Source organism: Bradysia coprophila, assembly GCF_014529535.1.
Source record: "Bradysia coprophila strain Holo2 chromosome X unlocalized genomic scaffold, BU_Bcop_v1 contig_12, whole genome shotgun sequence".
Lineage (NCBI taxonomy): Eukaryota > Metazoa > Arthropoda > Insecta > Diptera > Sciaridae > Bradysia > Bradysia coprophila.
The window spans coordinates 3,575,677-3,601,175 of NW_023503293.1; the positions used below are offsets into that span (position 1 = coordinate 3,575,677).

Consider the following 25,499-nt stretch of genomic DNA (forward strand, 5'->3'; position numbering starts at 1 on the left):
AATCTATGGCTTAGAGCAAAAGTTATGGAATGACATGAAAGATGTCTAGAATCTTATGTTCTCAAGGTTTTATCTACCAATATGCCTATTTTGCCAGTTGTCTTCTTGTGTTATTGTTTCATTAAAGGCTTAATCGTTTACACATGTCGCGTCCCAGAAGAGGCTAGACAAGTTTCCCAGCTTGTTCGTATATTCGGAATTAAACGACTTTCTCTCGACTTCTCTTTTAGATGACCCCTGCTTAATTTTGGTCAGGGTTACTATAGCGAATAAGGACAGGATTCAGTAATCTTTAAATTCATAATAGCCCTCCTCTGTGGTCGACAGCAACGACACAAATTAGATGAACTGTGGCTAGAATGTTTCAATTATATTGAAAAATGTATGTTAGGACTAATGAAGTAACAGATTTCATAATTATGCTGCCATACGATTAAACGTTAATGACATCACAATTTTTTTACATTCAAGCTGTCCACTGATTACCATAAAATAAACAATTAAATTCCTTTCGCGCTGCTACACCAATAACACTAATCATTAGAATAAATTCCAAATTATCATTTATTTAACAGTCCTCTCTTTTCTCTCTCGTGATAAACATAATAACAATAAATTTTCCACAAACCACAGTATCTGACTATTTAAGTGTTTCGTACAGAACATTTACTTTACATTATTTGTGAAATTTTCAACATTCTCGCGTTTTCTTGCATTTTAGACGCTAAAATGTGTATGATACCATTATCGGTTTGGCCATAAGTCCCACATAGTTTATGTTCCCGATGTTCCCTATCATGGGGTGTACCACTTTACCATAAAAATTGTCGTAAAATACCATCGATTTTAGGCAATTGCCGAAGACAATTAAAAGTTACTATAACAGAAAAACGTTGTTGCCGAACACTTATAACCTTCAGAAAATGAAAAAACGAGTCGATGTTTTTGAACGATATTCAACAGGGGCTGGTACAAAAATCAAAAATGTACTAAGGCAGCGACAATAAAAAATTGTTCTTAGTTACACCCTGTGTTCCCTATATATGTTTAAACACAAAAACGTTCATTATTACATGCTGTGTTAACTCAAATATTTATCTCTACTCCGAAGAAAAGTTATTTAACACAAAAGCGAAGCTGCCGCACAATAAAACCCTACTTAAATGTGGTCTTTGGTCGACAGGACGACGAAAAAAAGAGAGAATAAAATGAAGAAGAAGAAGAAGAAAAAACAACATTTAACAACGGAGCTTTCATGCCATATTGTTCATTTGAATAAATATTAGTTAAATTAAATTTAAGTTATGGTATATGCTTAATTTCAACACACAATACCATTAGTATGAAGGGAAAAAATGAGTATAACCAACTATGAATAAGAGTGTGTACTATGAATTACTGAATTGTGTTATGTATATTTTCATATTCTATTTTCCCATTCTATATCATATGTCTATATGTGTATATACACGTATGTATGTGTTATCCTATGCATATTTGTATATCCTTATTCCCATTAGCTGACTGTTAAAATCCCATGCCTATTAAATATTTTATGAATGTAAACCCTCTGCTATTATGCTTTTATTTAAGCAACACATATATAATGTAACATGATGTTGCTTAAAGCCTTTTGTGTTTAACATTGAGGTAGAGAAATTACATACATTTCTATCTAAAGATACTAATAAAGAGGGAAAGTATAAGAGTGGCATTGTCAATTTTATAAAGGACTCGGTACCGTTACGTTCGGTATAGGCCAATTTCCGGGAAAAGAAGCTCTGTGATTACACCGCATTAGGAGAAAAATCTAGAAAATGGTTATGACGATTCACATTATAGTTCAGACACAGACTTTGTGCCAGTAAATCCAAAGTAAAATTCTATGATGTCAGACTCTAATGTTTTAAATGATTAGTCTCACATTTGTGTACAAGTCTAAGTATCGCTTATAAATATCTGTGTACATCGTATAATACTAAGTAACGAAACATTACAAAGTGTAGCTCATCATTAAATGGACCCAACAGCTGCTACTGATTTCGTTGTGACGTTGAACAAACTCTACGAGCTGAGCGCAATTTTTTTTTTTCATTTTATTTAATTTAGTTAAATATTTAGACTGAATGCAAATAGATAAGGAGGAATATCTTCTTAATTAAATTAAATTGAATTCATATTTGAGAGGAAATGGCTTTTTTGATTTTAAATGTTATGCACGACGACGTTAAATGTGCATGGCATGGCACGTACAAAACTCCTCTTAGTTTAACCAAAACCAAAACCCGCAGTATTAGTTAGTAGTATTGTTTGAACAGAACAGTTTTATAAAATAATCTTGTGTCTGGCAATACTTAGATGTTCGAATTTAAGTTAGTAAGAGACAACATTTACCAGTGACTATTTTTAGGGAAACACATTTTCTTGAATTTTCACAAATTTTACCATATTTCACTAAGGTAAAAAGCAAAGTCGAGTATGGTTTTTGACAATTGAATTTCAATTCTCAGACTCGATCATTTTACTTTGCTTTCATTTTACATTTTCCAAGTTTTTCCAACAATGTTTTTTGCCAAAAGTATGGAAAATATGGGAAAATCTAAGAAAATGTAGGAACATTCAAGAAACTGTGTGTAAATATATTAGGACAACAATAACAATAGTCCCTGACATTATAGGTAATAAATCAAACATCTTTTCCCCTCTGGTGACCACACGACCACACTGTTATCCAAATGTCGATGATGTGTAAGAGTTAACATTTATGTTTTAAGGACATAAACTCAGAGACACTCTTGACCGAACGTATACATATTCTAATCGAAAATATATACAATAATGAGTGTGCACTTCAGAAAATATAGTCGGATTTTGAAGCGTCTACACGTTTTCAATAGAATTTATTCGGTTCATAGTATTTGATTTGATTAGAGTCGGCGAAAATATTTTCGTTTTATTAAACAGCACATTTGCTGTTGTGAGTCATTTGAGAGTCTGTAGACACATTTTGTTAAATATCATCTATCCACTTGCCAAAAATACTTAATAATTTCAATTTTTCTGTTCAAAACTAAATTTAAACGAAATACAATACATCTCATGGTAGGCAAAGTGTGTACTTTTGTTGCCAAAACACTAGACACTTGATTAATTGTATCTCTTTTTAGTGATGGTTCTCTATATCGCAAGCAGGTATATATGTATGTTATGTACGGCTGTATGATTGTGGCTTTTGCTGTGTTTTGCTTGAATAAAAATTTATTTTGTTTCAAAGTTTAAAAGTACAATTTTCCGGTGTTGTGTAAAATGTTTTTTTTTTATTTTTATAATTTAAAACTATTTGTATCTGGCTGCGGTATACATATATAGATGCACATAAATATAAATGTGATACACAATTCGGTGTACAACATCACACTAGATTGCAAAATAATGTATAACCGACTGTATTTGTAACAAAATGGCAGACAAGTTGCATTTATGTACTTTAAGTATCATTATCTAATTAGAGAATTTATACAAAATATTAGCCCCATTCCCGTCAGCATTTAACGGAGCTGATTAATTTAACTCTATTGTAAAATTCGGTTGAATTTATCGATCCTTAAATTTATTGTAGCTCCGACACTATACTTTTTGATCGGATAAATTTACCTGACAGTTGGTGAATTTAGCAGCACTGACAGGAATTGAGCTATTTTATTTATTTTAATTTATTTGACATAAAATTTAAATTTAGGTACTATTGTAGGTCATGAGATTTGACTGTAACATTTTGGATTACATTTAATGGAAATTTATGTGACATTCTCTACGCTTTAGTCTGGTTCAAGCTTTCTATCATTGTGTTGGTAGAAAATGCTGTAATGTAAGGGACACAGTGTTATAGATACCTATATCATACATACGAGTATATGTACGCGAATATAATTCATTCCAACTTTTTATTTCATTTTATTACCGACCATAACAAGCAGAATAAGGGCAGCCAACAATGTAATGTAGTGTCCATTAAGAAATTTGTTGTATGCAAATTTATTGAAATTTTCGATCGGCGTGTGTGTGTGTGTGTGTGTGTATACAATGTAGTCACTCACAACACTGTGTGTCATAATAATGTACATAAAATACGCAAACATTTTAATATAAAGCCTAAACATACATAGTATCAGTAGAAGTTGGACACGATGTTCTCGATCGATATGTTCTCAGAGGTTTATCATGCTACGGACATTGTTTTACAACACAATGTGTGTCTAGAGATATTTTTTTTTGCTATGTTTTTTAAACTAATTTAAATACAAACTCTGTACAACGTGGTGTTTATTTTACTAATTCAGAGGCAGTGTGGCGTCAAAATCGGATTGTGTCAAGTTCACATGCATCAGTTCACGAAAATGTCCAATTTAACACCTGACTGCTTATCTGACACTAATATTTGGCATGACATCTGATTGCCGATATTGCTCCCTATCCCTATATTCTTTGGTCCATACCTCAAGGAGTCAGGCCAAGCATAATCAGACCGTTGATCCCGGGCTGCCCCTGAATTTCCGCATTTAGAGCTCGAGAAAGTGGCCTTTCTACAAGTTCGAAATATGTAGTGCCCGTATGTTTCGAGACCATGAGACTTCGTTGTTCCAACCATTGAGAGATATAATACAACTTCTACGTTGGTGTATCATTTTTGAGAGACGGTGTCCAGGACCAGGACCTCGTATTTTGTAACTTAATGACAACTCCATATGAATAGTTAAATACTGAAACGACACGTGTTATATCAACGAATTTTAGGAAAAATAAAATTACATAAATTTTGCATTAGATCCCACTGGCTTATGATTAAAATTTATCAAAAAACCGTTTGTATCGGCAGTCTATTTGAATTTGGAACAGAGCAAAACGAACAAAATTTCATTTTTCTCATAATTCACTAATGTGGCACGTGCCGTTTCTGCATTTCAATCTAAATGCAGAACTATCTTTTTTTAAATGTTGTGACACTAAATAGGGTAACCAAGCTTTATCTGCTAATGTGTCTTTTAAAATTGTCTTAGTAAAAGTGTGTACTTTTTACGCTGTGTCATATTGCATTCATTTCGAAATTCATATTTATAATCACAACCATTGACTGGTAGCCACATATAATATAATATTTCTTGTATACACTGCACACCCACACATCTGAAACACACACAAAAAAAGCTGCATTATTATACCACACCATATAAACTGGGCCATGATAAACTTTGCGAGGGTATTATCATTCATATACTTTTATTGCCACTTCCGAAAATAACATGATTTTTCGCACCCCTCAGATAGATTTTCTTTATTTTTTATTTTTTTTTCTTCTGTGGCGCGCTAAAAAGAATCAAAGATAAATTTAATCGAATCATATTTTTTTCGCCTTGATATTGTTATGCGGTTATGATGATTTCAAAAAAAAAAAAACTTGAAATCTCAAATTATCTAAATCATGGAAATAAATAATTGAATTTCTTGAATACAAAAATCTGAAGAGTATAACAGCGCAAGTATAAAAATCTGTTTATATTCGCATGGGGTTATACTGGAAAACTGGTAAATTGATAAAGAACTGCTCATGTGTTTTGCCAACTTATAGATATTCGCATAGGGTTTCTGTCAGGTAAGAAAAAAGGGATGAAAAGTATGTATAAGATCTTTATTGATTCAGTCTAAGCTGTTATTGGGGTATTCGCATAGTATTTTCAATGATAAAATATATATGGCAAATTCTACATACCAATCGACAAAATGTAACGTGGTAACGGCAATAACACTCTCTAAAATCGAAATGGTGTATACCGATGTACCATTTTGAGAGAATTTTGTTTTTATCAAGTTGATTTTACATATACCGTATGCTGTAGCGTTTCAATTAAATTAATTATGCTTTACCATACCATACCATCTCGATGCGATGGTTTTCCTTCGACAATATTCGCAATTTCAATAAGGCTTTCAACATGAATTAAATTAATTTTTTCTGCGAAATAAATTAATTTACAATATCTAATTAATAATCTAATAATTTTTCGATAGGTATGGTGTCCAGCCGAAATTAAAATTCAACATAAATAAGGTGATTCGAACTGTGATTCGTCTGTAACATGGTTCACAATAGAATTACCAATATATCGAATTATATGTATGAGTATTGAGTATACGGTTATTACATAGATAGTTTAGGGTTCGTAAAAATGGTGATGAAAAGATTTTCGTTTATAATTCATTAAATACGATTTTTTTTTCTTGAATAGGGATTGACACCAGAGAAAGACAAATTTTAGGAGTTGCGTTCCCAGTTGGTTGGGAAATGCGATTTTATTAGTGAAAATAAATTGATTGACTTATGAAACTCTGTGATGGAAATAAAGCCGAATACAATCTGGTTAGCTATACAGTGTTCAAAGAGCGTAAAAGAGAGAAAAATTAACTGGTTCCGTTGGGTGATACGTCAAAATTTGTATGTAAAGGTCCAGTTAACTAGGAAAAAACCAGTTAATTTAACTGAGCTCGATGGGTGAACACTCTTTTTGACATTCTCTTTGAACACTATATAAATAAGTTCTATTCACTAACATCAAACATTGTACTTGACCGTTCAACTGGCAAACTTTGTCCCTTCTTCCCTTTCGCTTAATGTGAAAACCCTCGATGCTCTTAGATACTTTTTGAGAACAGGTAATTATAACTTCGTCATTTAAGAACTTCGTTTTCTATAAGTTTAAAATCGTAATACATTTCCATGCCGGTTAAGTGGATTTTACGATGTTTGGCAATCATGTCACCGCTTAAACCAACATTGTTCAACTTGATTATTTTGGCCTACCGCCTTTTCCACTAATATATGTCTGACTTCGCCATAAATTTTAAATTCATTCCTCCTGAAGGACGGTCAAATTCATGATTTTATTTACGTCCCTAGGGTTTAGTAAGCTATATTACTAGAAACCCTTTTTTTAAATCGATTTTAAACCGTTTCATTGAGCAAAATTTGAATTTAATTTCATTTCAAATCTTTCTCTACGATTTTTGCCACTAAAAATGATGTCATGTTGTGAAAAATATGGCCAGTACTTTTTTCGGTGTACAAATCATTTCATAATCTGCACTTTCGATATATGTGTACCTTCATCTGTGGTCGTTTCTCGTATACGCAGAACCCATTATATTGGCACAAATAAATACATCCCATTACTTTTTGAAAGGTAGGTTTGCTGTGCAAATTTATAGACCTAATAAATTTGAGAAACATGGTTCTGGTGTTTCGTTTTGCAACCTTTTTCCTATAGCCAGAAAAAAAAACGTGGTAGCGTTGTACGTTTTTCTTTTTTGGTTTGGCATAAAACAATTGATATTTATCAGAAAAGGGAATAATAAAAGTTTTTTTTCTCCTTTTGGTATTTCACTGTTTCTGCGGTTTTTATACATAATGGTTCATTCAATAAGAAAGACTACAATCTTAAAGCTCTACAAACTTGTACGAGTATACAAAAAGCTCGACAAAATATTTGCCAATAAACATTTTATTATTGTTCAGTTGTTATTTTGATGGATAATACCGTGTTATTGTTGGGTTTCCTTATCAAATTTCGACAGCTGAATGCTCAGTGTTTTCGAACAATGGGAAAAATTTTTGCACAGAGTTTATGGTGTACTATGTACATACACATATATACATACACACTCTGGTGTTGTCACATAGTGTTGTTGTTGTTGTTGTGCGTTGTTTTTGTTGCAGCATTCTGTGCCCACAACAGCTTTATACTATTTATGCTCGGTTTCATATCGACATTCGGCATCGAAGCATAGAAATTTCATTTTATTTTAATTAATTACCAAGAATGTCAATTAGATAAGAATTTTCATCAAAACATGTGCTCTATGCTTGTAGATTCAATCGTACGATAAAATTCATTTTGAATAGCACACAAAGATCTCCTTTACACTTTTGAATCTTCGAAAAGAGGGTAGACGAGATGGAGTATGTATGGTTGTTAATTTGTTAAGGTGACTTCAAAACAAAGAAGAAGAAAAAATTAGCTGGACAAGAAAATTGGCAAATTTTGCACGAGCGAACGGGTGGTTTTTTTTTTCAGATGGATGCTCGTAGTCGGCGAAATTCGAGGTGAATATACGGTTCAATAAACAAGGGTTTGTTAATTGATTTTCTTGGGTTTAGTCGCGTGCAGACGTTTAGCCTCATTAATTTTAAACTATTTTTTTCTGTGATATTTTAATCTGCACCAACAAAATAAAGAATATTTAACTATGCTTCTAGTGTCCATCTAATATAAAAAGCGACAGTTAAGGGGTACTCACACTCAGCGCCTTGGAACTTTCCCAAATGAGCGCCTAATAAGAGAACTCAGACATAAATATTTGAAGTCGAAGATTTTTTACTTTCTTTTTTTAACTTTTATACAAACATTGAAACCGGTATGCTCGTTATTTGCCATAAATTAAGCTAGTCTTTTCATAGTTGGATAATTGGAAACCTCAGTTTTCTCTGGTGTTGGCGACATTTTCCTTTCAACGTACGAATGCTAAGACTGGATTATTTATTCTCCCGAGTAAAATTCAAAGTATTAAGTCAAAAGTGCGAAGCGACTAGAGAGTGGTCTTCAGTCTCCAGACTTTGAGTTTTGATTACTATTTTCGAACTTTTGAAACTTCTATTTTCGCTAGAAATTTATGGTGAGTTGGTCAAAAAAGATACGAATATGCTATTGGCACCGGGTGCCAATAGTCTCTTTATAATACTGTGGCTAATGGCACCTGGTGCCAATAGTCTCTTTATTATACTGTGGCTAATGGCACCAGGTGCCAATAGTCTCTTTATTATACTAATGCTAATCGCATCCGGTGCCATTAGCCACAGTATTATAAAGAGACTATTGGCACCTGGTGCCATTAGCCACAGTATCATAAAGAGACTATTGGCACCCGGAAAAATTTTAATCTGAATAAAAAATCCGAATATTTTGAAAACTAAACTTTACACAATACTAGGGAATCCATCTTTTTACAAAATGTAACGTAAGGGTAGTTTGGTCGATCTTAAGGAATTCGTCCTTTTACGAAATTTAATGTAGATGCGGATTGTTCGATCCTAAGGAATTAATCCTTTTACGAAATGTAACGTAAAGACGGGTTGTTCGATACTAGGGAATTAATCCCTTTATGAAATATAACGCAAATGCGTTTTGTAGAATACTAGGGAATTCATCTTTCTACGAAATTTAACGTAAAGGTAGTTTCATCAATCTTAGGGGATTCATCGTATTGAGATATGTAATATAAAGGCGGATTGTTCGATACCTTTACGTTACATTTCGTAAAATGATGAATTCCTCAGGATCAAACAATCCGCCTTTACGTTAAATTTCGTAAAAGGACGAATTCCCTAAGATCGAACAAACCACCTTTACGTTACATTTTGTAAAACGATGAGTTCCTCAGGATCGAACAATCAGCCTTTACCTTACATTTTGTAAAAATATGAATTTCCTAGAATTGTGTACAAAACAAGTTTAATTTTCAAAATGTCCGGATTTTTTATTCAAATTTTAATTTGTGGTTAATGCTGTGGCTAATGGCACCGGGTGCCAATAGTCTCTTTATAATACTGTGGCTAATGGCACTGGGTGCGATTAGCATTAGTATGATAAAGAGACTAAAGAGACAATTGGCACCCGGTGCCATTAGCCACAGTATTATAAAAAGACTATTGGCACCCGGTGCCATTAGCCACAGTATTATAAAAAGACTATCGGCACCCGGTGCCATTAGCCACAGTATTATAAAAAAAACTATTGACACCCGGTGCCATTAGCCACAGTATTATAAAGATACTATTGGCACTTTCAGAATATTTTCAAATTTTAGAGTTAGAATTATTGTGTCGGTCAATCATAACGAAATTTTCAACTAAAGTCTTGCTGAAATTAATTTTTACCTTTCCGTCTAAAATGCGCGACTGGGCGGTCGGGCAATTCCCGAAGGGTCTTTTGCCTTAGTCGGGTGAAGTCCCGTAGTTAAAATTTCAACCATCTATTGTTCAAACAAATAAAGCCTTTTTTCCGAACATAGACAAAATCTTTAATTTCCAATCAAAATTTTCTTACTCAATTTTTTCTCAAATTTTTTCTTTGTTTTTCAATCGAAATTTTTCTACTGTGGCCTTTCTGTTCATTTTTTTCAATTTCCAATTCAATGAAAAAATTAACCGATAGACTGAGGTCACTCAAAATTCTTTGCCTAACTTCACTAAAGTCTGAAGGATAATTTTTTTATTTACCCGCCTCCCAGCGCCTTGGACCATGGTCCAAATGGTCTCCATGTAGACGCGGCACTGCTTGCAGTAAATAATTAATACATATCCACGCCATTCAAATATTTATTGGAAAATATTTATAAAAAAAAGCTCTTCGGCTGGCTGCACTCAGATATTTTGAGAACAATTCAGTTTGTGTTACCGTAAGAAACCACTAAGATCTTACAATTTCATATTTATTTTTTCTACGAGCTCCAAATTCTCTTGTTCAGTGGGCTCGTATTTAAAACGACATTTTTGATGGTAATGATGATGTCATCTTTAGTTACTATGCTCATAATGTTAGGTTTAGTCGGTTCATTTCTGTTTTAATTAACTTCTGACAAAAATGACACTCCATTTCAGAGATGAACGAATTCGTTGAGAAACAACAATTCTTCAGAAACTTACGCAAGTGGTTGCGGATGCATTTAGAGATATTATATGAGGTTTACAGTGAAGCTTCACTGGATTGCAATCTACTAATTCTTTTATTAAATCTAAATGTGTAAAGTAAATTCGGTTCAGTTTACGATAAAAAAAATAAAGAAATCTATGCTGAGAGTGACGAATAACCGCACACATTGTTACACCAAATTAATTTAGAAACTTCTTTCTGTTTCTCTTTTGTGTGGATTGTGTTTTCACAATGTGATTTCTGATTGTAAAAACATAATCCTCACATAACCAACCAAAAAAAAAAGAAAACTGAAAAAAGTTTCAAATCAAAGTTTGTTGGTTGTAGTACAGCAAACAATTTGTTAGTTCAGTTTTTATTTTTGTAAATAGTTTTTCTCTCATCACATTTCAACGCCATTATTTATTTATTTACGATTGCAACGTCCAAAACAACATTATTTGATTCGGCACCGAATGCAATATCATTGAGTGAATACATTAAAATTTGTTTGAAAACTTTTTAGTAATTACTATTTTGAAAATTTGGAGAAAAAAACACACACAACGCGTATGGCATAACATTTATTTAAATGATGCGCGAATATTTACGTCATTTAATATTGGCAATAGTCCAGTAGAAAATTATTAAGTATGCATTTGATTTACGATAAATAAGTTAAGTAATTTACTGACATAACAAGAGAAATGTTTGAATAATGTAGTGCAATGAAGATTGAAATATAATACGACAGATTGGTGTTGCTGCGAAAAAAAGTTTCGTTACGTAAGTTGATAACCACAATCTTCAAAATGTTGCTGATGAGATGAATGTACATTCCAAACCACGCTAATACTTCTAAATTGGAAATTTAATTCACATTCCAATTTACTGATTAATTTAGTCTGCGGCTTTCTTTTCAACGAAAGTTTCAGCTGCGATTGAAAATTTCTGGGTATTATTCGGGATTGATCAATCAATTTTTAATTATGTTTTGAGTGATACTAGAAAACAATTTGAAAACTTAAAAAGTTTTAAAACATAATGACGAGAAATTTTCAGAAGCGAAAAACTTGAAGCGCTTGCACAGAAACTAAAATTCTTCAATTAAAACTGAGCAAAGTTAACTTAATGGCGCAAGTCGTTCAGAAATTAAATTTTTCAAGGAGTATTTTCACTTCAACAATTAACGACAAATTTGCAATATCAAAAAAATCATTTTCAGCAATTCAGCAATTGCCTGAAACCATACTTTCACACGTCAATAATAATTTCACTCTTCGGCCCATGAACTCAACAATTATCGTAATAATTATTGAGCAACACTAGTCAGATCTTTTGATATGGAAAGGTTGTCAGTCATGAGGAAATCAACAGATTAATTTATACCAGAGATTAGAAATTGACATAAAAACACCCAGCCAGAATTTGAACCCGAGATCATAACGGCAGACAGTTTTTATTCTCGAGCGCTCTAACCATTCATATACTAAGACCGGTTAAAAATGATTAACATCATTTCAGTTTCACATTTGCGTTGCCACAAATTAAGCCTGAAGCTATACCTCAATTCCTGCATGGATTTGCAGTTTTCTGTTTGTAGTTGAACACTGAACGGTGAACATGCACATATGATGGATGAAGTTTTTTTTTTTTAGTTTCCATTCGAGCTCATTGAATTTGAAGAAAAAAAATTACCACAATGGAATAACCACTTTTAAACAATGGAGTGTGTGGGATCGACAGTATTCAATAAGACTCAATGAATGAAATTACAATCAAACTATCTGAACTAACCATAAGTTCGCTAAAGGTTATAATAACCATTCATAAACGTTTGTTTACGAAGCGATGCATAAAACAATTGCTTCTAAACGTCTAAATTAACTCAAAATTATGCTGCATTTACGTTAGATGTGTAATGGTTTAATATAACAGACAGAGCCAATAATTGCTTTCCCTTCTTTCATCATGAATACACTCAATGTTCATATCAGTCAATCAAATTATATCGCGTCAAACAAAAATTCAAAAGCGAAAACCTCTTTTCAAAAGAAAATAGAAAATTCTTCAATAATAAATTCAAATAGAAAATATTATATATACCGTGCGCCATGCCCATTTACATTATGTAGATATACAAAATACATGCGATCAAGTATAATATGCCATCACAGAACGTAATAAGAAAAAGTTTCGCCGAAAGGGAATATTTAATTGGAAAAGGATTTACTTATTATTTATATAAAAAAAGCTAATTAAAGTTACTCAATTTATATTCTGAGGAAAAGTTTCTACATCTCATCGTAATTTTTATATATAGATGTGTGTGCATGGGGTTGATGGTTTCTGGTGTGTATGATTGGGTTTGTGTGTGTGGAAGAGTTTCCCCGCACAAAACTATATATATATATATATATATATATATATATATATATATATATATATATATATATATATATATATATATATATATATATATATATATATATCGTACATGTTTCACTCCTTTGGAAAATGATTTAAAATTATTTTTCAATTAAAATGCCTTTTAAATTTTAAATTAAATAGTTTTGTGGATGAAACTTTTCCATATTCCAATAATATCTCTCCATTTATAAGACTAAAAAAAATAATTTAAAATTAGGTTTTACGGTGTCACATTATGATAATGATTCGATTAACATATTCCGTGAGAAAATTTATTTTTCGATTTATATATAAACATTTGCATAGACGATATTATGGAGCGAAAAGAAAATGGACTCCATTGTATTAATAACTATATGAGTGAGATAAATACTTATGTTATAAAAAAAAATGTCACAACGTGGGCGTGGGTGCAGAATATTTTCAACATAAAAATATTTTAAAAATAATTTCGAAACGTGGTCACTCATGTTGTTGTCTGCTTCCAACATTATATACTACAACGCTAAGTAGTTCTGGATGGCAATATGAGTGTAAAATTATTCGAACAGTGACCAGTGGTTTATCGACATTATTGTAAATCAGATGAAATGTTGACCTTTAAAATATCACCTTCTTTTTGTGAAGGACTTAAATGCGCTGTCTTAGCATCCTTGAATTGTCTAGAAGAAATGACAAATTATTAATTATTATTGGATAGATGGTTTCATCTATGTTGACCACGTTGTATCTGTTTCGAGCTACATATGGTAACTTTTAAAAAAGAGGGTGAACTTTTTGGAAAACTGAAATTTTATCTCTTGATATTCAAAGAGGAAATTACGAATGTATTTTAGGCACCCTTCCAAAATCAGACAGTTTAAATGAAATTTTCTATATTTAATTATGTGACAAACGATTGTAACTTATAAAATTTAAATGTTAAAATAAACCCTATGAAGTAGGGAAAAAAACTGAAATTTTCTATTATATGTGTCGGGAAAATGTGTGGTCATCTGTTGTCGGCAGACGACTAAAACTAAACGATACGCTTAGGCTCTTATCCTCTAATAAAAATGTTATGAAATGTATAGCAAAGCTTATAGAAGTACAAGATTTGTTATCTGAAACTACGTTAAACAAAAGAAGTAATAGATTCAATAGGTGAAAAGCTTGTCGTTTAAAAAAAAACTTTTAAAGTCAGCCAACAGAGTTTAAACTCTTGTTCGAATTCCTATATAAAAAACAGCCATTTCACATATATCTTTGGGTTTTTAATGTTTTATTTTATTGTTTTGTTCAACATCCTAAATTTGTATCAAATTATGAAACAAATTCCACCCGTGGAGTGGCTTCTATACTTAACAAAAATTTCCCTATTCTATTTATCCAGAACCATGGAAACTGGCCTGATTCAGGAGAAAGGCTTAACTAGAAACTTAACTAAGAGAAACTGGCTAACAAATTAATCAACAAATCAATCACAGTATATAAAAAATCTCGTCCAACCGTTCGAATTCATTTTCCCTAAACGTTCCCATAACACAAGCTGCATTTGAGCGCTGTAAAGCAATACCTATTCTTTGCTTCAAGTAAGTTTTAGACCTTCCTTCACCTTGGGTTTTTTATATATCTCGTTCTATAGAGTCAGTCGGGAATGCAAACTTGTTTTCGAGTAGCCGAAATCCATGCATTGCTCCAAAGTTTGCAAAATTTACTTACGCATGGAAAACTATAAGAGCCGAAATTTTCAATCCGATTCTCTCCCTTCGCTCAATATAAAAATTATGTTCAAATCTGTCGAAATTCCATAGATTAATTTCTGATTACTTATCAGTTTTTTTCCCGCTCGTATCTCGCACACCGGAACTACTTTTCTGTAGAAGGGGGAGTGATTTAAACAAAACATGTTTCTGACTTCACTAATCTGAAACCATTTACTATATGATTCCAATTTTTTTCTCACTACGTATCGATGAATATATTCTTTTCATTTAGGGTTGACTGGATGTGTGCGCTATTCGTTACGAAATATAATTTTTGTATTTCTTATACATGCCGACGAAAATGCTGAATGGGCAACATTCATATATATATATATATATATATATATATATATATATATTTCAGACCAATTATTTATCTTAGAAAGACGTATACAGGCAGTGATTATGGACAATATGGAAATATATAACTTTGACATTATTTATTACAAATAGGACGTCATATTTGGATGTGTTGTGTGTATATAGATCTGTTCGAGTCGCTTTTTTCCCCGCTAACTAAATAGGGATGGAGTCTTAAATACTGTATTAATCAGCTGCAGGGCGAAACCTTTTTACAAATATACATAAGGAATTCCATCTGTAGAATGTACAATCATAAATAAAAAATTTATTCAAAGTTGCACATTCGACTTGATGTCGTTCAAAACATAAATTAAGTCGAACCTTGCCAACGGCTACACACACACAAAAGCCAAACCGAATAACAATTACAGTGTAGAATTTCGTAATGCCTCCACTCACTCTAAAGCTTCAAAGCTTTTATAAATAAAATATATTTTGTTTGAGATATAAAAATCTCAATTTTTTTTATTGAAATTAAGTCTATGAACTTTATTTCATAATTTTTTATTTTTTTTGTTGGCTCGAAAATCGTTTACGATGCTTACGTGTTTTTTTATATTTTCACTCTTCTTCCGAATGGCGTTTAAATTCCTCTAAATTATTCACAATTTTCTTATAAAAGTTATTTCTCTAGTGTTAGTGCAAATATTTTGTTTCTTTTCTTTTTTTTTCAAAGCAAAAAAAAAAAAAGAACGCGGTGCTGGTGTATTACATGATATATACGTCTGCCATTAACTAATTTATTTGTTTATTGATCTTGTAGATTTTTTTCCTACTATTAGAAAAATATACACACGAACATAATGTGCATAATGAAAGATTTTCTAAATATTATTACAGCTTGACTACCGTATCGATCGGTTTTTTTTTTCTTCGTTGTAAATTAAATAACAATTAAATAACGAATGAATGAAACAGCGCCCAACCGGCCATTGATCAGAATCTATTATTTCAGATGGAATTTGCATTCTTTTAAATTTGAAATCAACGATAAATTACGTCTTCCTCTACCTGGCTCGTAGTCGGTCGGTACTTGTTCTTGTTGTGTTTCAACGTTTTTTTTTCCTTTATAATCCAGGACAACGTTTATCATCGGATTTCAAAAACATTTGACGAGAATGTCATCCTCGAGGTGATCCGGTTTTTCATGAGTCGTTGCTATAGCTCGCTGTTTTGTTGTTTCGAAATTATCTATTCTATCCGTAATTTGTGTAACGTTCCACTAGCGATTTTACTCGGGTTTTGTGTTATTTTAGTTGTTTTTTTTTCTCGAATGAAGGGTTTTTATTCCATTATACATACAGACACCGATATATATCGGAGTGTCGTTGAATTTATAATTGAAATACGCTAGAAACTCTACTACAAATCTAATTTGAAAATTAATGAACCTTACATTAGTCTACACGTAAAAATGCATGAAGCAAATCTTGATTGTGTTTAAATAATGAAATTATGTGAAGCACTTGAATTTAATTAAAGTTAAATTTATTGCTCCTAACCATAACACAAAAAGTTTATAATTTAAAGAAGAACAAAAGACATTGAATATTATAATATTCTCATTTTGCGAAGAATGATAAAAAAAATTACGAAAAGACGATTTTCGTATCATAAATTATAGCGCGTTCGACTATTGTGACGACAAAAGACAGGTTTATGTCTGCAGATAAAAGCAATGATAATAAAACAAGCAACTAACCGTAGTTTCGATGGTTCCTTTACATTTTCTTTATGAATTTTCATCACAAGTTTCACATCCAATTTCAATTTAATAAAGCTACCCTTAAGCGCAGCGATTTTTTTTACCTCTGGAAACATATTTCTATGGAAACGTTTACATGCAATTCATTTAAAGGGAGCATCTTTCTCCCACAGTTGGGTTTTGCGCAACGTTTTCTGGTTGAAACTGTGTCAAGTATATTGATGTATAGCGGGGAGCCGAAAATTCAATGGTGCCCATTCACATACCTATACTCACATATATATTTGAACTTTCCTTCTTGGTATTTTGTTTGTATTCCTGCTATTTTAGGATACACTTATTACCTTGACAACAAAGTTAATTTATTTGACTGATATCCAAGCATTACTGCTACCCCAATGCTACCAGCATTTTCTGTTCTATGAATTTTTCGGAACAAAAGTGTAAAAGTGTAAAACCATTGAAACAACCGAGAATGATAGTGAACGAAATAATGATCGGTCGGCAAGTAGCGTTTTGTGTTTGGGAGGGGCGGTTGGAAGACGAAAATATTAATTTCATTTTACATTGAAAATAAATCCTCTCTGAATGGAACATTATAATGGAAAGAATGAAAATAGAATGGACATCGACAAATTTTTTCATTTATTTTTTTAAAATCCTTATTCCAGGATCCTTGAATATGCGATATTTTACCCAAATAATATTCAATTCAATTGTAAAACAAATAAATAGAGAAAACAGTAAATGTAATAACGAAAAAAAAAATTGCCGATGCCAGAGATAATGTACTCGATACCATTCACCATGGTGAATAATCATCCAGCATAATCTTCAATTTATTTAAAAAAAATTATTTTTATTTTGGCAAATAATTTTTTCCACGAAATTCTAATATGCTTAAGGTCAATTGTCTACTTAATTCTCGTTGCTCGTTATTATGTATATAATCAATAAACTCAGAATCCTAAACAAACATATTTTGCATTCAATTTCCAACATACATTTTGTACCTACCCCCAGTACCCAATCAGCAATAAAGCATCCATTCACTTAAAAATATAATAAAAAAAAGACGAAGAAAAAATAATGATGGAAACACATCATTCAAGCCCACAGCCAAAGTATACATTCATACAATGTGTACATCTCATGTATATCAAATGGATGGTGGATACACACAGCCGTATTATAAAATGAAATAAGTAAAAATTCTATACCCCCATAATACACCGAAAGTATCTACATCATCAAAATGCCATCAGACATATGCACGCTCTCGTAAATACAACATGACATATTTTTTTGATATTTGATATTTACATATGAAAGAATATTTGAGATCGCACGTAAAATTCACGGAAAAATTTATTTTTAAAAATATATTTGCCATACCTAGACATGGTGGATACCATATGCTGAACATATCTATCCAATACAATGTTCTAATGTAAAACTACACAGTCTGGTAACATAAAACATTAACAAAATCGTCTTGACATTCCAAATTTTAAATGAATTTCATTTTTTCCCAAACAAAAAAGAACGAAACGAAAATCTGACTGAAAATCTGTTTTGTCTTTAAAATATGTTTTGTCTGCATTCCGTTGCAGGTTCAAGGAGGACTCAGGCTTCCTCTGACAGGATTAGCACCTCCTCGAGTGTTAATGTGCAGTGCATCGATGGGTGCAGAGGGATCGGTAACGCTACAGTTACGTGAGGCTGTACAGGCTCCGGATTCCGCATCATCTATAGATGGATCGTTAACGATCGGATATCCGGATCCGGAAATGCTGGCCGACATGCTGGGATCAATACAGGCTGCTGGTAAGTCGTTTACGCCATTTATTGGTGTTTTTGTTTTATTTATTTTTTGTGTATTGAGTTTCTTCAAATTCTTTTTAATTTTTCGTCATATGAAGCTGGAACCGGTGAGGTCACTTCATTTGATATATTAGACAACCGAGAAAACGATATTACGAATGCTGTTTTGAACAAATCGTCTGCAACCAGTCAAACACAAACATCCGGTTCATGTGATACAGGTAAATGTTAGTTTGACCTAGATAGGAGATCCATTGTATGTTATGCCGTAACAACGCGGAAAATACGATTCAAATATTCGAAACAATGAACGCAATTTTATATATCAACAGCAGTCATATTCAAAATAAAGAAATTGAAAATTTTTTCCCATAGTGCCGGAGCAAAAGAATTTTAGTTGTAAGAGAATATGACTGTGTTTTTCCCGGAAATGACACCAATATATCAGCGATTTGCATTGTTTCCGATGTAGCGCAAAAATGTTTTCAATAAATCCGACTAACGACTAATTCGGTTGGCTATGTGGAAATTGTGGATAGAATTCAGATCAAAGACAATGCAATTTTCAGGGCGAAATACCTTGAACGACATAAATTTATTATTATATTGTTACGGTAATTGAAATTCTTTCGTTTCAAAAATGTCTCTCAAAGAATTCCTCTTTTTTTAGTACAAAAAAGGCAAAAAAGAACCACTGCGGCGTCAGTCTCGTACGAGCCTGTCTACTAGTACGTACAGCGCATCTACGAAAGCTCGTACGAAACATAAAAATTGAAACTTTATCATATAAAGCCAAAGACTCACAATGAACACACTTTCTTGTCAGCAGAATGGTTGTCTACCCATTATACTTTCTCTAAGACACCAATTCCCTATCTGCCATGTTGACCAACAAACTTCTAATAAATCCACAATTTTCACGTTTTTATTACTTTAACATTCCAAAATGAGAATCGGTTAAAATTAACGACATCAGAATGCTACTACCAACGCTCACGCCAAATGTTTATAATCGACCGGATTTCTCGTCCCCACAACTCGGTATTCCTAATAAACCTAATAGCTCGCAGTAATTCGTCGGACGTACGGGATTTAGAAAAAAGTCTGATTGATCCACACACACCCATTCATTTATAAACAGTCCCGTAATCATAGTTTCATTTAATCCATTCCAATTTGAATCAATATTATAATGCACTCTCCCGTACGCCGTCTAATTTCACAGAAAAGAAATTTTATGAACCTTAAACCAGTGAATTTATACACCGTAATCATAGAGCTTTCTTTCTATCCATTCCATAATGTAACGCCACACAAAGTACGGGGTTCTATAATAGTCTATAAAGTACAGCACTTTATTATAATTTCGGCGTTGTCTCATACCATATTCATCCCTTGCATCGACCCTATCTCTGATATTGTAGAATGTATACCTCTATAACGGCCTATTCTACGTACCGTACATGTATTGCCCTTAAAGAGTAATTCCATCAGAACTCAAATAATTATGTGGAACATACCAACCATATTCTATAGCGTATAACGAAGTATTTAATTTGATACATTCATACGTGAATGGGTAGTTTTGTTAGCAGAAGATTATGAAAAGTTTTTTTTTTTAATTTTAATTTTTTTAAACATCCTATGCATGAGTCCGGTAAACAATCAACATTATTCGTTGAATGTTTGGTGTTTATAATACTTCATAATTCAGCGAGCTGAGAGTGCAGTGTTTAATGTCGAGTTGAAATTAGTGATTAAACTACGCGGTGACTATTTGCACCCGGGTGCTAATAGTGACAGTATTATTGTGGGAATGCCATTGCTTTTTGGAAATTTAGACTACCTCTTTTCCGAAGACTCAGACACGGATGGCTTTGGTTCCATTGTTTATGGGTGCGAAAAGCATTTGTATTTATGCTGTGTCTATACACACCCGGGTACGATCAACACGCTCCAAAGTTAAATTTCTGTAAAATATTCGTACCCTTCTACAAAGCAGTCTAACATGACCTCAAAACATTTTCTTTGTACGCTGACTAATTCTACACTTCTTTGGTGTGCTCCACTTCTTTTCTTTTTTTCATTTTCATTCTTCGCTGCCTTTGTGAATGTTTTGATTCTGATGGTGTTTCTCAAGGAACTGAATAAATAAATCATGTCACACAGTACCCCTATCTCGTCGTTTCTACACCTCGATCAATAGTTTATTTTTTTGTGGTTTGTTTGCCGTCGCAACTTAGTTCTTACAAATCACCTTGTATACACTATGTCTTGCCAAATACTTTAACCGCTTTTCGAAAAAGAAAAAGAAGAAGAGAAAAAAAAAACGGCAAACATTTGGTAGCTCATGCAATTTTCCACAAACTTTTTGAATTTTATTTTCATCCATTATCGTTATTTATGGGGGTACCCTGTTATGGGCTGGAAGTTTTATATTTTATTATTACAGCTTCTAATTTGTAACTTCGGCGAGCAAGCAACATCGTCATTTTTAATGGTTTTTTGTATTTAAAGATGAAATTGCCAAGCCATCAGTGCGCTTAAGATGTATTTCAACTAAATCTTTGCAAAGATTACATAGGCCGGCTTATGTAAAATCAGAGAAAAATGTTACATCGTGCAGACCACTATTAGTATTTACACCCACATATCAATCAAGTAGTTTTGTAAGCTTCACACAGAAGCCAATAAATTAAATGGAATACACTTTTTGTTGCTGTTGTTGTTTTGTTAGAACATTATGTACTCGAACTATCTTTATCTAATTTTCTCTTCTCTTGCTGAAGACCGTTTGAATCACCCTCAGCGGACCATTAACTCAGAGGATTGCATGCAGGGGTGTGACACTTCCTGTAAAATGAATCTCGTCATGTCTAAAAAAAAATTTTGACGATTTTTTTGAATTTCAGAATTTGTCATATTTTACAGGAATTGAGATTGAATTTTCTGAATGTTATAGGTTTTAGGTTTTCGGCAATACCGTTTTCTGTTTCGATTCTTTTCGGCAACGTGTTGTTATAAATTCAACCAGAGAGTGAATCTCATTCACTTTTATACTTTCAAGTGTCTACCCTGTGATTTCATATTATATTTCAGAGTAAATCCTGACACAATTGTATTCTCATTCCGTTCAGTCGAAATCAGCATAATCAAAATGGTGGTTATGTAATAAAAAAAAGAAGCAAAGCTCAAAACGAAAATGGTGTCGAAAAACTTAAAGCTGCCGTATCCAATTGTGATACACCGTACATTATAATACCGTACGAATGGCAAATAGCTTTGAATTAATGTTTTGTTTGTGTCGATGTTTGAAATGTTTTGCGAAATAAAAACCATTAAATGACTTGTTTAATTCATGGCATATATATATGTACTTATATAAGAGCTATTCAGCTATTTGTACTCATCTTTTGTTTGTAATTTAATGTACAAAAGTCAATGGAAAAGATTATTTTATTATAAAGACTTGAAGATGGAATTTTAGGGAAATTCGTCTAAGAAAGAACGAAAGAAAAAAAAATGAAAGAAAGAAAACATTTTTGAATTTTACATTTCTTTTTTTTCCTTTACAGCGATAACAAACAACATCATTAGCAACAAAAACAACAACAATAACAATAATAATAACAACAACAACAATAATAGTAGTACTAACAACGAACTTTCAGTTCCGGCTCCAAATCAACCCGTTGTAAAAAAAGCAAGACCGAAAACAGCATCTCCGACGAGGCACGGTCCTCAGCAATGTCAGGTAAATAACTTATAATATCTACAATATGAACTCTTCACCCCATATGATGTTGTGGATATATTTTTACATTTATTTATTTATTTTTTACTACGGACCTGTAATGGTCGCATATATTATAAATATCTATAACATAATAACATGGAAACAACGTCAGTTGATGAGTTTTACATTACCATCCCATTCATTCCACATTTATTTATACTCACACCACTCCCGAACCAACCCGACACATACGAGACCATTCCATGCATTCCATAAACTCTCGCTTTATGGATGTGGATGATTATTTTGTACGGTATAAAAAGCGGATGGGCACATTTCGATTTAATTTAACAGCCAAAAGCTATGCAATATAGCCATGTATACAAACACATATTCATTAAAATTATTAATTATTGCAATAAATATTATTTAACCATTTTGTAGAATTGTACAGATACGTCGATTAAGCGATAGTAAAACATCGCTTGTGTAAAGTCGGGCCTGGTTGCGGTACAATTGTGTTAATTACGATTTACATCAAATCGGAATGGAATTTTTACTAGGGATGATTGTGAGCAAGAAATCCACTATAAGTGGATCATATCCGATCACCCCTTTATATGTTCCTCAAAGCGATCGATTTTTAAAGAACGTCCCAGTTCAGATATACTAGTTCAAGGGTGGCCACTGCAGTTCTGGATTATGTTAGTGATCCTCTGTTACTATCAACGACATTATCAAATCTCCTCGCTCTAGGGTGGTGACAGTAATATGTAATAAATGTGAGATACACCAGTCCGAATAGCAAAAGTTAAGAGAGAGATCTTCTCATCATCATAAGACATGCAAAGAAGTTTAATAAGTAATGTACGACGATTAATATAATAGCAGTCAGATAATGAAGAACATCAAATATCAAAAATAATTACATTACATGGCGACCCTGCCAGGAAATTGCTAGGGTTTTAGCATTCATATGGAATCCAATAGTTATTTGCTCAACGAGTGAAAAAAAAGTTGGAAATTGCATTTCGAGGGTGTTGTTTGTGGTCAGCACGCAGCGAGGGCCATAAGTCCCTCGAGAAAATGCAATTTTTAACTTTTTTCCAGAGGTAAACACAACATTACTATTCACCCATGCGTTGTGAAAATTGACTGGTCCGCACTTCGTGGCTTACCATAGCCGGTAATGCAATCTAACATATTTAACCTTTTTAGGATTTTGACATAGAAACCATAAAAGTTTAAAATGAGTTCAGTGGATGAAAAAAAAACCTTCTCATACTTTGCAGGTGTTAATCCCAGGTGTCAGTAAATTACATTTAATGCTGGCGATTCTATGAAAGTTTTCCCTTATCACATTATTGCATTCTCGTTTTCTTCAATAAAATACTCTCACTTTTGCAACAGTGATATTATACCAAAGAAATAATATTTAATAAAATGTAAAAAAATCGCTCCATGTGCAGACCTACCAGACCAGACTAGGACAACATATATTGTATTTATATATAGCCATATAATTATGTACAATTCTACCATTCAAACATATAAGCCAATCCGATTATATTAATTCCAAGAGAAAACTTTAAATTTTATTTGTGCTTATTTAACAGTAATAGAGGAATTGAGAGCGCATGCCATGTGATGCCAAATCAATAATTATTTTTTTACACGAAAATGTTGTTCTGTGATGCTACTTCAAAAATGGGATATATTTTCCAGTGTTGTTGTTGTGTTGATTTTTTTTCGTTCTTTCCTTGTGTGTTCCTTGTTTCCACAATGTATTTTTGTTCATAATTCGAGAAAAATTCCTCATGAAAAAAAAAATATGAAATGAAACGAAGAGGATAATATATACATAAGTAAAAGTTGTTGTTGCTATTTATTTTTAAACACATCACATAAGAACATGCAAACATATAATAAAGCTACTTTTGTATACATGTTTAGGGATGAAAATAAATTAGAAAGTTGTCGAAACAACCAACATTAATAAATCTCAGAAGAGTTTTCTATATAAATATATGTGTGTGAAGTACGCGACGGGCTCTGTGTGAAACGGAGGAGTTTTACTTTGCTAAAAACATATTGGTGGGTGTGGGGATATATTGAGTGTGAGATGACGAGGAGCTAAAGCTTGAATAATGTAATATAGCGAGTTGTATACACGCGGCAGGATTATCCGGTTAGGAAAAATGAAGAAAATATAAATTTTACATAAAATCTGTGCTTTACATTTTAGCGTTACGATTGTTTATTATACATGTGTGTGCCTTATATGGCATTATCTATTGATGTAAAGCAATTCGAAAATGATGAATATTAGAGGTATGTGTTTTGTGTATACACACTTGGTGTATTTTGGGGGAAAAGGAGGATATTATTTTTTAATTTTCTTCAACATGAATTCTAACTTAACGAAAATGAAACGAGAAAGTCAGCCAAATCTGATTCTACAGCTAATACAGCATGCACATCTTTACACTTACAGAGAAAGAGAGAGAGAATGAGAGAGACAAGTCAAATTTCTCAATGATAATGGTAATTAATTTATGAGAATAGCAAAATTTCAGCTCGATACACATCATTATAACGAAACTGCGTTCGAAACTTTTTCTCATATTTAATAAATACCACAAGTTCCACCCACATTCAAATATGCTATTGATACTTTGTTGACCTATAGATTTGGCATTTACCTAGAACAACACGCAATACATCTATTTGAAATTTATGTTCACCTAATCTAGTACTTCAATATGTATAACCTATTAAGTGGATTGATATTTGTGGGTTGCAGATACATCAATTACATGAAAATGCCTGAGATAATTTTGTTTTGACGACTGTCGGTCATAATATATTTTTTGATATTGCCAATTTCATCTTCTCGAAATTATCGTCACAATTCCGTGTATTCTAGCCATTGAAACGTACAATGTTTTGAATTTATG

General features: G+C 32.5%; 1 protein-coding gene across 4 annotated transcripts in view; it reads left to right on the forward strand.

Moving 5' to 3' along the window:
* The window catches only part of LOC119067280 (probable serine/threonine-protein kinase nek3), a 193,444-nt gene that overhangs the window by 142,219 nt on the left and 25,726 nt on the right, over positions 1-25,499 (forward strand). For all 4 annotated transcript variants that reach the window (XM_037170158.1, XM_037170157.1, XM_037170159.1 and 1 more), the window contains exons 4-6: positions 18,596-18,809; positions 18,905-19,027; positions 22,382-22,560. In XM_037170158.1, coding sequence (XP_037026053.1) covers positions 18,596-18,809; positions 18,905-19,027; positions 22,382-22,560 — 516 coding nt within the window. The remainder of the gene's footprint in view (positions 1-18,595; positions 18,810-18,904; positions 19,028-22,381; positions 22,561-25,499) is intronic.